General features: G+C 43.9%; 1 protein-coding gene across 2 annotated transcripts in view; it reads right to left on the reverse strand.

Annotated features, from left to right (window-relative positions):
* Window positions 1-13,793, reverse strand: part of tmem87b (transmembrane protein 87B) — a 95,646-nt gene that overhangs the window by 39,550 nt on the left and 42,303 nt on the right. For both annotated transcript variants that reach the window (XM_070885750.1, XM_070885749.1), the window contains 3 exons: window positions 9,104-9,165; window positions 7,028-7,211; window positions 5,607-5,706 (listed from right to left, as the gene is read on the reverse strand). In XM_070885750.1, coding sequence (XP_070741851.1) covers window positions 5,607-5,706; window positions 7,028-7,211; window positions 9,104-9,165 — 346 coding nt within the window. The remainder of the gene's footprint in view (window positions 1-5,606; window positions 5,707-7,027; window positions 7,212-9,103; window positions 9,166-13,793) is intronic.

Consider the following 13,793-nt stretch of genomic DNA (forward strand, 5'->3'; position numbering starts at 1 on the left):
AAGGGAAATCATGCTTGACAAATCTTCTGGAATTTTTTGAGGCTGTAACTAGCAGAGTGGACAAGGGAGAACCAGTGGATGTGGTGTATTTTGACTTTCAAAAGGCTTTTGACAAGGTCTCGCACAAGAGATTGGTGTGCAAAATCAAAGCGCATGGTATTGGGGGTAATGTACTGACGTGGATAGAGAACTGGATGGCAGACAGGAAGCAGTCAGGATAAACGGGTCCTTTTCAGAATGGCAGGCAGTGACTAGTGGAGTGCCGCAGGGCTCAGTGCTGGGACCCCAGCTCTTTACAATATACATTAACAATTTAGATGAAGGAATTGAGTGTAATATCTCCAAGTTTGCAGATGATACTAAACTGGGTGGTGGTGTGAGCTGTGAGGAGGACGCTCGGAGGCTGCAGGGTGACTTGGACAGGTTAGGTGAGTGGGCAAATGCATGGCAGATGCAGTATAATGTGGATAAATGTGAGGTTATCCATTTTGGGGCAAAAACACGAAGGCAGAATATTATCTGAATAGCGGCAGATTAGGAAAAGGGGAGGTGCAACGAGACCTGGGTGTCATGGTTCATCAGTCATTGAAAGTTGGCATGCAGGTACAGCAGGCGGTGAAGGCGGCAAACGGTATGTTGGCCTTCATAGCGAGGGGATTTGAGTATAGGAGCAGGGACGTCTTACTGCAGTTGTACAGGGCCTTAGTGAGGCCTCACCTGAAATAGTGTGTTCAGTTTTGGTCTCCTAATCTGAGGAAGGACTTTCTTGCTATTGAGGGAGTGCAACAAAGGTTCACCAGACTGATTCCAGGGATGGCAGGACTAACATATGAGGAGAGAATGGATCAACTGGGCCTTTATTCACTGGAGTTTAGAAAGATGAGAGGGGATCTCAGAAACGTATAAGATTCTGACGGGACTGGACAGGTTAGATGCGGGAAGAATGTTCCCAATGTTGTGGAAGTCCAGAACCAGGGGACATAGCCTTAGGATAAGAGGTAGGCCATTTAGGACTGAGATGAGGAGAAACTTCTTCATTCAGAGAGTTGTTAACCTGTGGAATTCCCTGCCGCAGAGAGTTGTTGATGTCAGTTCATTGGATATATTCAAGAGGGAGTTAGATATGGCCCTTACGGCTAAGGGGATCAAGGGGTATGGAGAGAAAGCGGGAAAGGGGTACTGAGGGAATGATCAGCCATGATCTTGTTGAATAGCGGTGCAGGCTCGAGGGGCTGAATGGCCTACTCCTGCACCTATTTTCTATGTTTCTATGCCCCCTAGTTTTAGATTCCCTCACAAGTGGAAATATCCTCTCTGCATCTACCTTGAAGTGCCCCCTCAGTATCTTATACGTCTCAATAAGATCATCTCTCATTCTTTTAAACTCCAATGAGTACAGGCCCAATCTGCTCAACCTTTTTTCATTAGTCAACCCCTTATCTTAAGAATCAACCTGAACCTCCTCTGAACTGCCTCCAATGCAAGTATACCCCTCCTTAAATAAGGAGACCAAAACTGTACACAGTACTCTTGGTGTGGTCTCACCAATACCCTGCACAGTTGTAGCAGGCCTTCCCTGCTTTTATACTCCATCCCTCTTGCAATAAAGGCCAACATTCCATTTAACTTCCTGATTACTTGCTGTACCTGCATACTAACTTTTTCTGTTTCATGCACAAGGACCTCCAGGTCCCTCTGTACTGCAGCATTTCGTAATCTCTCTCCATTTAAATAATAATTAGCTTTTTTATTTTTCCTGCCAAAGTGGATAACCTCACACTTTCCCACATTAAACTCCATCTGCCAAATGTTTGCCCACTGATATGAGGCATAGGGAGCCAATGCAGCTGGACGATAAATGGATGTGCAGGAAAGGACTATCTAAAAGTTTGTGAAGGGTGTAGTAATGGAGACTACAGTGGAGGGCGCTTGAGAAATCAGTACCCTAGGGTTGAATATCTGGGTGGGAGTTTCAGTAATGGATATAAATATTTGGTGTCCTGGAGGTGGAAGGTAACAGTGTTAGAGATGGACAAATGTGGGGTCAACAGCTCACCCCAGAGTTAAATGAAGTGCCAAAAATGCACACCTACAGGTTTGACCCAAGTGGGCAGAGGTATGTTAATGCTGTTAACACCTCCACCACACGAATATTTCAAATATTTTCTCATGAATCTTCTCTATTTCCTCCAAAAGCTACTCTTACGGCCATTGATGGAGCCGGTTTAGTGTTAAGTTGTTCTGAAATAAGGCAATTTGCAGCATATGATAGTAAAATTAGTAGCATCTGAATACCAAGCCAGGGAATTTGACCAAATGCACTGAATGCAAATTTTAAGGTTCAAATATTTTCTCTTCATGAATCTCTCCAAACCACATAGCATCCAAGCCCAGAGGGACAGGAACCTGTTCACGTCACTCTTAAACAGGCGATTAGGTGAGCGAAAGTGGTCCCAGGTAAATCTTCCTCCTCCTACCACCCACCTTAATAAGATGTTTAGCCTTCACTCAACACTGTGTAGGTATGAACCGTGGTTTACCAATTCCCTGAACTCAATGTGCTGCACCAGCTCCCTCATTAAATTACATATATTCTTATGATGCATTGCTGTGTCAGAGCACCTAGGCATTAAAGGATTACTAATTTGATTGGATATGATGCCCTGTGATGTCGAGAGCTGTCATTAGGTTGCTGTTGCCCAACTCCCAGAAGCTTGGGAACTGGAGAACTTAAACATGCATGTGGGAGCAGGTCCCCTGCCAACCCTCAGTCGCAGCTGTCGTTTAGCCAGCAGGACCAAGGCTACTCGGGAGAAAAACAAACTTTTACCTTTATAGATAAAGAGAAACAAGTCCGGAAATTATGAAATCTAATTTTTATCAAGTTATTTTACTTTGATTTTTTTTGCAGAAATCTCCCCCCACCACATATTCCATCCAAAATTAGTTTTTCTTGGATTATGGCAGAACAATAACAGCAACCATTTGCATTTATTTGTCTTCTTTAACGTAAAGGTTGCCCCAGAGCAATTCACAGATGAGAGCAACGAAATCAAACACCAAACCAGGAAGGGCGGAGTTAGGATAGGTTCACTGAAGGCTTGGTCAAAGAGATGGGTTTTAAAAGAGAGGGAGGTAGGGGAGTAGATCCCAACAGTAGGACCCAGCCCATTGAAGTTTCGACGATCAAAGGAAGTGACAAAGGAAAGGGAGGATACACAAGAGGCCAGAGTCAGAGGAACAGAGTGTCAGGGTGGAGTTGGGGGGGGGGGGCAGGAAGAGCATAGATCTGAATGACAGGGTGGGCCAAGACCATGGAAGGATTTAATCAGTGTGAGGAATTTAAAACTACAAAATAATAGCCATCTTGCAGCATTTTTTTCTATTGAAATTTAATTTACTTTCCATGGTGTCTCTCATCCTAGATATTCACACCCAGGGGCCTGTGCAGCTATACCATTCTTCACATTTAGTAGGCAGGGTCAGGGCCATTCCTCATCAGGAGATTCAGTCACCAGGTGCTGCATAAGGGCAGTGTTTGTTTCCTGTGGAAGGCGAGTCGATTGGCAACTGCCAGTATTCTGTCAATTCAGGTCCATATTATTACAATTTCTGGTATCTCAAATAAAAGTGATGGTTATTTTATAAAAGTGTTTCTAATGTTTAAGCGGATCATGTCAGATTAATTCCATTTGGACAATTAAAAGATAGGCCCTGGAGAACGTTAAGCCAACAAAAGTTGTGGTAGGAACATTAAACAATTTTATATTTAAATTTAAAAAAATACTGAACTGTTAAACACGATCGGCAAACAAAACCGGGCAACACATTAAATGGTTATAGAACATCTTTAAGAAGTGAGAGACTAGGGGCCCAAGTTTCCACATGATTTGCACCTGATTTTTAGGAGCAACTGGTGGAGAACGGACTATCTTAGAAATCGCAATTCTCCACATTTTTTTTTCTGCAGTTCTAAGTCAGTTAGAACAGTTTCACTTTGGAACAGAATTTTTTCTTCAAAAGGGGGCGTGTCCGGCCATTGACGCCTGATTTCAAAGTTTCCACAGTGAAAACGTACTCCAAACTAACTTAGAATGGAGCAAGTGAAGATTTTTGTCGAACTGAAAAAACCTGTTCTACACATTAAAAAATCAGGCGCAGGTTACAAATTAGGCGTCCAGAATGAGGTGGGGGGGGAGGGGGAAAAGTCATTAAATTCTATAATAAATCCTTATTTATACTTATACAAAAAAATCCAACCTGAATAAAAATTTATAAGCAAAGAAAAGATTAAATAAACCATCTTCCTACCTGTGTGAAAGTGCTTCAGCCAGGGAGAATGCTGCAGCAAGCCTCACAAGTTGAGGCAGCCTTTCGTTCCCGCGGGGGGAAGGAGGAAGCCGTTCGTTCCCGCGGCGGGGGGAGGGGGGGGGAGAGGAGGAAGCCGTTCGTTCCCGCGGCGGGGGGAGGGGGGGGGAAGAGGAGGAAGCCGTTCGTTCCCGCGGCGGGGGGGGGGGGGGGGGGGACGGCTGCCTCAACTTTCTGAGGCTTCCTGCAGCCTTCTCACTGCTGCAAGAAGCCTCAGTGCTGATGGCAATGTGCTTTTATTAAAAAATGTTCAAAAATTAAACAGCTACAAAGAACTACAAAAATGGCCGAGTGCCAATGTTTTTTTTCACACTGAGCATGTGCGAACGCTCCAACGCGCACGCGCAGCGTTGCCGGCAGGAAAAAAACTAATTTAAATGGTACCCGCCCCCTCCCACTTACAAAATCGGCACGAGTGGTAGGCTCCGCCCCCCTGAGCGCTGCGCGCTCCAGAATCGCGTGTTTTTTTTCCGGCGCCGTTTTCGGCGCGAAAAACGGGCGCCCAGCTCAGAGGGGCGCCCGTTTTTTATCGTGTGGAAACTTGGGCCCTATGAGTTGTGGAGGAGTAAAGGGCCTTAAAGTGCTAAAAGCTAGTGTACAGGTTCAAAATATAAGCAAAAATGACCAATAGAATATTGGGTCTTTATCTTGAGAACTGGAATTCAAAAAAAGTGAGTAAATTATGCTTCTGTTCTACAGAGCCTTGGTCAGATCCCACCTGAAGTACGGAGTTCAGTTTTGGACACGGAACCTCAGGAAAGATAGATTGGCCTTGGAGGGGGTACAGTGCATTCACCAGAATGATACCAGGGCCTAAAAGGTTAAATCATGGGGATACGTTGCATAAACTTGGCTTGCATTCCCACGAGTTTCGAAGTTGAGGGGTGATAATATCAAGGTGTTTAAAACAATAAAGGGAATTGATAGGATTGAGAGAGAAACTATTACCTCTGGTGGGGGAACCCAGGATAAAAGATTAGAGCTAGGCAATTTAGAACTGAAATCAGGAAGCAATTTTTCATGCAAGCAACAATGCTAATCTGAAACTTCCTTCCCCAAAAACTGTGCATGCTGGGTCAATTGACATTTTCAAGACCGAGATTTTTGTTGGGTAAGTGCAACAAGGGGCATGGAGCAAAGGTACATATCAGCCATGATCTAACAATGTCCCAATGTTTAGGAAACCCATACAAGTCTTCAATGGAATTTATACTGAAGTGCTTTGAATAAATACTTACTTAACTATTCCATATCCCAAGCTTACAATAATCACAAGGAGTCGAGCCAACGTCCTTTTCACGGCAGAAATAAGTTCTGCAAAGACTAGGAGACTTTGTACTACAGGAAAAGAAATAACCCATTAGGCACCTTTTGAACTTTTCATGTACAATTTCAGTGCCAACATTTGAAAATAGTTTACTATGGTAAACAGTGCCTTCATGCTCCAACATACTTTAATATCAATGAAGTAGGGAAGCAGGAACTGGAGGTCAGGTTCATCCTTACAGACAAGGGAAAACAGAAGCAAGTGACAGCTACTTTCACACACCACCTCGTGATAGCTTAGTGAAGCAAAAGTCGCAAAACCCAGGGAGCAAGTCGTTACTTTGTAGCCCAAAATTCTTCAAATAAAAAAAACCAGGATGCTGAATAAAATTACGGCTAAACAAATAAAACCTGCAATGAATTGATAAAGATTATTGGATCTGCTGAACTTGATTTGACTTTCATTTCCAACTCCCAAATGTTTTTCTCAATAAAGGAAATCAACACTATTTGCGATCAATCAAGAACTTTAAAATGCTTCAGTTTTAATGTTATGAATTCACCATTTAGAGACACCACAGAAAGTAAATTCAATTTCAATAGAAAAAGAATGAATGATGATAATCTGATTAAACATCTCTATTAAGTGATGTGCTCATGTTCTGAGAGTGACCAGTGTTACTATATCGATACCTCACCGAACCAAACAGTATTTGAAGTGGCATAGATATTTTGAAATAAAAGTCTTCCTTGTTTCCAAAAAAAAAACTGGCATTTCATTTACTTCAATTCAGATGTACAAAACCATATTTGCAATTTTTCTTGCAAAAATGAAGATGTGTCATCTACAGATTTATTCAGATCTCTCTTCATTTTGCGTACACGCATTCATCATTGTTGAAACAGGATACAGCTACGAGAAGTGAGAGACAAAGAGCTCCACAAACACATCTGCATCAGTTACCCTCAAGCAGAGAAAAAGCATCATTGCAACTGCATTGGCAGAAATACTTGGCTTGTAGAATGATTGTGATCTTAAGAAACTTGATGCACCATTTAACTTAAATCCCTCTCCAGCTAAATACTATTATCTAGTCAAGATGGGGGACAAAAAAACAGCACCGAGGCTTATGCCAGTGTCATTTTTATGCCTATCATCAAGAGTGACAAAGGTGCACTTAAACCTGCAGGAGGTGCACTCAATATCTAAATACACTGGAGAGAAACTTCATGTTATTAAAGATCAGATCCTAAAATTGGTGATATTTTCCCAAATTATTCTATCACTGAATAATGTGTTGTGTACTAATTTTACTTATTAGTCACTGTGTAACATTCAATATTCTAGCCAACTTAATTCCCATTTCTTGAGCAGTGCAAGAGCTAAACATACCAGATATTCCACAAGCATTAGTGTTTTGATATTCTGCATAGAAAACAGCTTTTTCCAGCATTCCAAGAAAAATAACTGCAGCTATCCAGAACTGGATCCTTAATAGGTCTTTCCAGTAACATGCAGACCAGAACAGCCACAGGATGCCATAAAGTATGTATATGATGCACATCACCATGTAAAACTGCAAGAGAAAAACAAATGCACAAATTCAACTACATTTAAAATCAGAATAAGTGACCAAACAGTTACTACATGCAACTCTCGATTATCCGTACACGGATCCAACGGGAAACCGTTGTAACGGGATTTAAAATTCTGTTGCTAACAAGTGAAAAGACAGCTCCAAATAATTTTGAAAAATCGCCTTCCAAACACTGTTTGTATTTGCTCATTCTCTCTCTCTCACACACACTCGCACATTCTCTCTCTCACCATAAAAAATCACCCTCCTCTGCCCTTGCTTTGCTGATGTGTGCGCACACTGCTGCAACCGCTGTCACTCGCGGCCGCCGCTGACGTTGGGAACGGGGGCAGTACCGGCACAGAACAGGTGTACATGCATGCTGGTAATGTCCATCTTTTCTTACTGTTTGTAGCTGACTGTATTGATTCATTAAAGTTTTAACTTATAAATGTAAACTCGCCCAAACGGAAAAATCGTTTACCCGGAATAGCCCAATCCCCGAGGGACCCGGATAATCGAGAGTTGCCTGTACAAAATTTTCATCTTAGAAGCAAGAATGTTTTAAATTAGAAACAATACATTCTAAATACACAGAAGGGGAAAAATTTAGCATTCCCCCCGCCTTCCGCCTTACTCAAAATGGTGAGGTACAGGAGCTCTGGATATTGAGCCTCCGACCTCATAATACTGAAGATGGCGCTGCAGGAGGTGATCAGGCAATTAAGTGCTGCAAGTTTGGGCCGTTGCACTAGCAGGTAGGCAATGGGGTTGAGTTTGCAAGCAATTGGGTGGCTCAGGGGACAAGAGAGAGGTATCAAGACCTCCAACGCTGGGAAGGGATCGGGGGCCGGAGAGATCAGACTTCAGGTGTTGGGGCGGCACCAGGGATCAGGGTGATTTCAGGTGTCCACCGGTACGCTCGCGGCCTTCCGCGAAAGAGGTGGGCACCGGAGGGAATGGAGTGCATCATCACGCCCGGCAACCAAATTTTAATTTGATTTTACGTTTTAAAGTTTAATTTGTTTTAATTGCCGGTGCTTTTAGTGTCCCCTTCCCTTTTATAGGGGGCACTGGGGAAAAATTGTGATTTTAGTGCCCAAAAAAAAACAAAAAAAAAAAAGAAAAACACAAAAAAAAAGGGAAAAAAAAGGGCCTTGTAAATGTCTGGTGTGTCACCCAGGTCGGGTGGCACGGTTTAATGTTTTATGTTTTGCAGGTAGACTCTAAAAGAGTTTCAGGGTGATTTCAGTCTGTGGTCAGGGGACCTTGGATCCAGGAGCAGCAGTGATTGGGATGGTGATTGTAGTAAGTATTAACCTTTTTAAAACAAAATGTAGCCGATGTTTAGGGTTGGTTTACCCAGAGGTCAGGGCAAATCAATGTTGCAGTGGGGACCTGGAGCAGGCATTAAGCTGCTTATGTGCATAATCGGCAGGTGTGGATAAAGGACGCCTCCTATTTGATCTTGCCAATATGGCGAACGACACATTTCCAGTCGGACGTATGCGTGCACTTCCTGCCAGTCATTTTGGGGCTTAGGGTGCTGTGCAATGTCTGAAAAACTGGCATTATGCAGACCAATTTAACATCTACACTATTTGACTTGAGACTTAAAACAAAATAAACAATCTGTAAAATGTTGATATTTGCAAGGAGTTTAAATGGAAGAAGTCATGAAATTGATACTAATTAGTTTATAAAATGTCATCTGAACCCAAAATGGCATTATGTCTTTATGTACATTAAATATTGCAGGCATTGTGAATTTTTTCAAAGTGAAAATCCTCATACTTTTGAAGTTTGATTTAATATTAGTAAGCCGCAGCCAAAAATCTGGAATTACTGTATAGACAACTATTACAAATTGAGAACAGATACTCCATACTTACAATCATCAGTGGAAATTCAGTTGCTGAAATGAATCCATGGGAACCTTTCATTAATACCATCACTGCAAAGATATTTCAATTATTTATGAAATTCTGAATATGTAAAATTATTTGAAACTAAATTGAATTCTAACAGCTAAAATCATTTTCTAAATAAACCAGATCACATTTCAGATTAGATCAACTACAGCAAAGAAGGAAGCCACTATGCTAGTCCGAACTCAGATCCCATTATCTTAACATGTATGTAATAGGTTATTTAAGTTCATTAACTTATTTCAATAATTGACAGTGATCAGCTAGGCCGCAAACAAAAATGAGAGAATGACCAAATAAATATTGGTCAGGGCACCGGGGAGAACTCCTTTGCTCTTCTTAAAAATAATGCCCTGGGATATTTCACATCCACCTGAGCGCGCAGAGAGGGCATTGGGTTAATGTCTCATTCGAAAGACGGCACCAGCCCATAATTACATACCAACACAGGTTTGACTGGTAAAGCCAACAGGGCACGTCAACCTCAGTCTGGTGCAGGAATAAGAACAGAAAAGCTGAAGCACAGGTTTCAACTGTTTAAATTTTTTTTGACTCATTTATAAGTTGCTCTCACTCCGCCAAGTAATCAATTCTTGTTAGTTGCACTGGCGCACGGCAATGTTTATGTAAAAGCTCTTAAATAAAAGACGATTGTTGCCTTTTCAGAGAGTTTGTAGTGAGGCTCAATTCCCAGAAATAGAGGGCCCAAGTTTTGGGACGTGCCTAGAACGGCGCAGCCCCGACCTGGACGCCCGTTTTTCGTGCCACAAAGTGCGCCTAAAAAAAAACTTAGATTCTCTGGCTACCTGCTGGTCCTCTGGAGCGGTGCAGCACGAGCTGTGGGGGGTGGAGCTAGGTCCCTGCGCTAAAAACAGTGCCGGGACCTCTGCACATGCGCACTACAGTGGCCGCGCATGTGCAGTAGCTCCAGGCACTAAAACTGTGTGGGAGGGACCCGAAGCACGCAGCCCCTAGCCCTGGCCGAATGGCCTCACTGGGGCTGCGTGCATAAGGCTGCCTCCTACGCCCAGCTCCTGCTTCCTCCCAACCCGACTCAACTCCCGCATCCCCCCCGTCCTCCGCCGCCCCCGGACCCGACCCAACTCCCGCTTCTCCCCTCCCACCCCCCCCGCCCCGCCCCCGGACCGGACCCGACCCACCCGGACTGGACCCAACCTGTTTTCTAAGTGTCGACAAGGTTTTTCTGAGCATACAAAAATCTACACTTTCTCCATTCTAAGTTAGTTTGGAGTAAGTTTTCACTTCCTAAACTTTCAAAACAGGCGTAAGTGGCCGGACACGCCCCCTTTTGAAAAAAAAATTCTGTTCCAAACTGAAACTGTTCTAACTGACTAGAACTGGAGCAAACTAAATGCCGAGAATTGCAATTTCTAAGATACTCCATTCTAAACCAGTTGCTCCAAAAAAAACAGGAGCAACTCAGGCCGAAACTTGGCCCCATAAAAGGCAATATGCAGATACAAAGCTTGTGCCACAGCATGAGTGATTTAAAAGTATTTTAGAATATACTTCGCACACAATTATTTCTTCACAGAAATATGATTCAAAAAGGATAACTGACTGAATCAATCTTGACTGAAATTGAAGGCATGATTTAATGACGTTGTTAGACTTTGTTCCTTCAGTGTTGTTTTCACGGTCAGATGCTTAGTGGGTTTTGATGGAGAAGCAATTGAATCTGAATGTCTGTGAGGATAGGAATACGGGGCCCAAGTTTTGGGCCGCGCCTCGCGCTGGAAAGTGCGCCGAAAAAATACTTGAATATTCTGTGGCTCCCTGGAGGTCTTCAGCAGCTTGGAGCGGCGTGCACAGAACAGCGGGGGGGCGGAGCAACAGACTCGCTCCGATTCTACAAGTAGTGGGAGGCGGGGCTAATTTAAATAAGGCAACGCGTGCCAGCAACCCTGCGCGTGCGCATGACACATAAACATTGGCACTCGGTCATTTTTAAAGGGACTAGAGGAAAAGTGAAGATTTGTCTCGTGGACCCCAAGAAAGGCTTGTGATTTAATTTGTGATTTTTTTTTGTGTCTGAAGGAGTGCTTTTAGCAGCACTGTTGAATAAATCACCAGCTGAAATCAGTGAGTGCAGCTTTTAGCTGCTAAACTTGTAGAACAGGTGCTGCATTGTTGCATGCAAATTAAGGACTGTGTGTTTTGAAACATAAGAGTGTCAATTCAACTTTGCAATGGAACAACGTCCACCAAGGATAAAGAATTTCTTGCATGAGGAAGTGAAGATATTAGTCAACGTCATTGAGCAGAGATGGCAGGAGTTAGATACCAGCAACAGAGGTCGTATAAAAGTGCCACCTAAAGAAATGAAGAAACGCTGGAAGTTGCGTAAGATTACTGCGCAGTGGTGCATACCATTAGGTCTGGAAGCCAGTGTAAAAAGAAATGGCATGACCTTGGTCAAGTAGTTAGTGTAAGTAATATTTTCCATTTTTAATGTAAGCGTAATTGTAACGTGACTATCTATGTCCCACCTTGCAGAAAGACGCACTCTGTTAAAAAGTTATATTTTACTCTTTGCAGAAGAAATTGGCCCACAAAAGGGAAGCAACTCGGACAAGAGGAGGCACACCCAATCTGCATCCACTGAGACCCTTGGAACAGAGGCTAGCTGCTATGATGAGCCGTACATGGAGAAAAGCAATCAGTACAACACGCGAGGAAGAGGGTAAGTCCTGAAAATGCATCGTGGCCCTTCAAATCAACCTGCTGCCTGGCCTGCTATGTGTGAGAGTACTCATGCCACCCATCCTGCCCCCTCCCTTGCTGTTAAACATTTGACTGTTCTGATGTATTTTACAGAACATGATGTTGATGATGATGATGATGATGTTGATGCTGCTGCTGCTGCCAACCCTGAGGATCCTGAAGATACAGAACAAGAACCAGTACAACCAGATGCGGACGATCCAGACTGGATGATGGCAGCGATGACTGAAATGTCTGCAGGGGAGAGCTTCCAAATTAATGTTTATGAGCCCCCATCAAGGGGCATCAGAGTTTCAACCCCTAGCATAAGTTTTGGTTCTACCTTCCACGGTTTGGATTCCGATGTTGTGGGTCCCAGTGGTGCTGCTGGTATAGTGCAGCAGTCTACAGTCAGTGCACTACCGTCCGAGCCTGTGCCTCTCAGTCGCATAGGTTCTGGTTCCACCTATGGCTTTGATTCCGACTTTGCGGGTCCCAGTGCTGCTGGTAACATCATGGAGCAGTTTATGCCCACTCACCCACCATCCCAGCCCACGGCTCGCACGCGAGTGCTGTCATCTGGAACACCGAGCGCCCCACCTTCCCAGCCCGAGCCTCTCTCTCCAGTACTGCCATCTGGAACACAGAGCGTCCCACCGTCCGTGCCAGCGCCTCCCTGTGCAGTGGTGCCACGAGGCAAACTCAGGCAGAGGAGGAGATTGGAGACACGCTCTCCTGAGATGCAGCGTGCAACAGATGCGGCTCAGGTTGTGGCATTGGGTATGGAGACCAATGAGCTTACCCGATCACTCATCGGTGGTGTCAATGCAGTGGGTGAAGAGGTGACGGTCCTGACGGGAGAAATAGCAGTAATGACACGGGAACTTAGGGAGGGAATGTCCGAGGGAGTGCAATCGACGGCACAGGACGTCAGGGAGGGCATGCAAGTGGTGGCACAGGCCGTCATAGAGGTAGCTGCTGCAATAATGGCACACATTCCCGCGAATCAAACAAAACCCCCATGAAGAAGTGAAGTGAACATTCACTGAGATGTGGATGAGACATGGTTGCAGCCTTTCTTTGCTGCTTTTGTTTTTTGGTCTTGATGTAGCTGTAGTAGCGTTTTTGACATTGAAATTGTTCTTAAAGTTTTGTAACTTTACAACTTATAAGTGATCTTATAGTGTAAATGCTCTCACATTCTGTAACTTATTTAATTTTGCACATAAAAAGGGATCCTGAAGTTTAAGTGATCTTAAGAGTGTAAGATTTTTCACAATGAGATTGTTTTGTAACTTTAGAACATAAGAACATAAGAATTAGGAACAGGAGTAGGCCATCGAGCCCCTCGAGCCTGCTCCGCAATTCAATAAGATCATGGCTGATCTGGCCATGGACTCAGCTCCACTTACCTGCCCCCGCTCCCCGTAACCCTGAATTCCATTATTGGTTAAAAATCTATCTATCTGTGATTTGAATACATTCAATGAGCTAGCCTCAACTGCTTCATTGGGCAGAGAATTCCACAGATTCACAACTCTCTGGGAGAAGAAATTCCTTCTCAACTCGGTTTTAAATTGGCTCCCCCGTATTTTGAGACTGTGCCCCCTAGTTCTAGTCTCCCCGACCAGTGGAAACAGCCTCTCTGCCTCTATCTTGTCTATCCCTTCCATGATTTTAAATGTTTCTATAAGATCACCCCTCATCCTTCTGAACTCCAACGAGTAAAGACCCAGTCTACTCAATCTATCATAAGGTAACCCCCTCATCTCCGGAATCAACCTAGTGAATCGTCTCTGTACCCCCTCCAAAGCTAGTATATCCTTCCTTAAGTAAGGTGACCAAAACTGCACGCAGTACTCCAGGTGCGGCCTAACCAATACCCTGTACGGTTGCAGCACGACCTCCCTGCTTTTGTACTCCATCCCTC

Source organism: Pristiophorus japonicus, chromosome 7 (assembly GCF_044704955.1).
Source record: "Pristiophorus japonicus isolate sPriJap1 chromosome 7, sPriJap1.hap1, whole genome shotgun sequence".
In the NCBI taxonomy this organism is placed as follows: Eukaryota; Metazoa; Chordata; class Chondrichthyes; family Pristiophoridae; genus Pristiophorus; species Pristiophorus japonicus.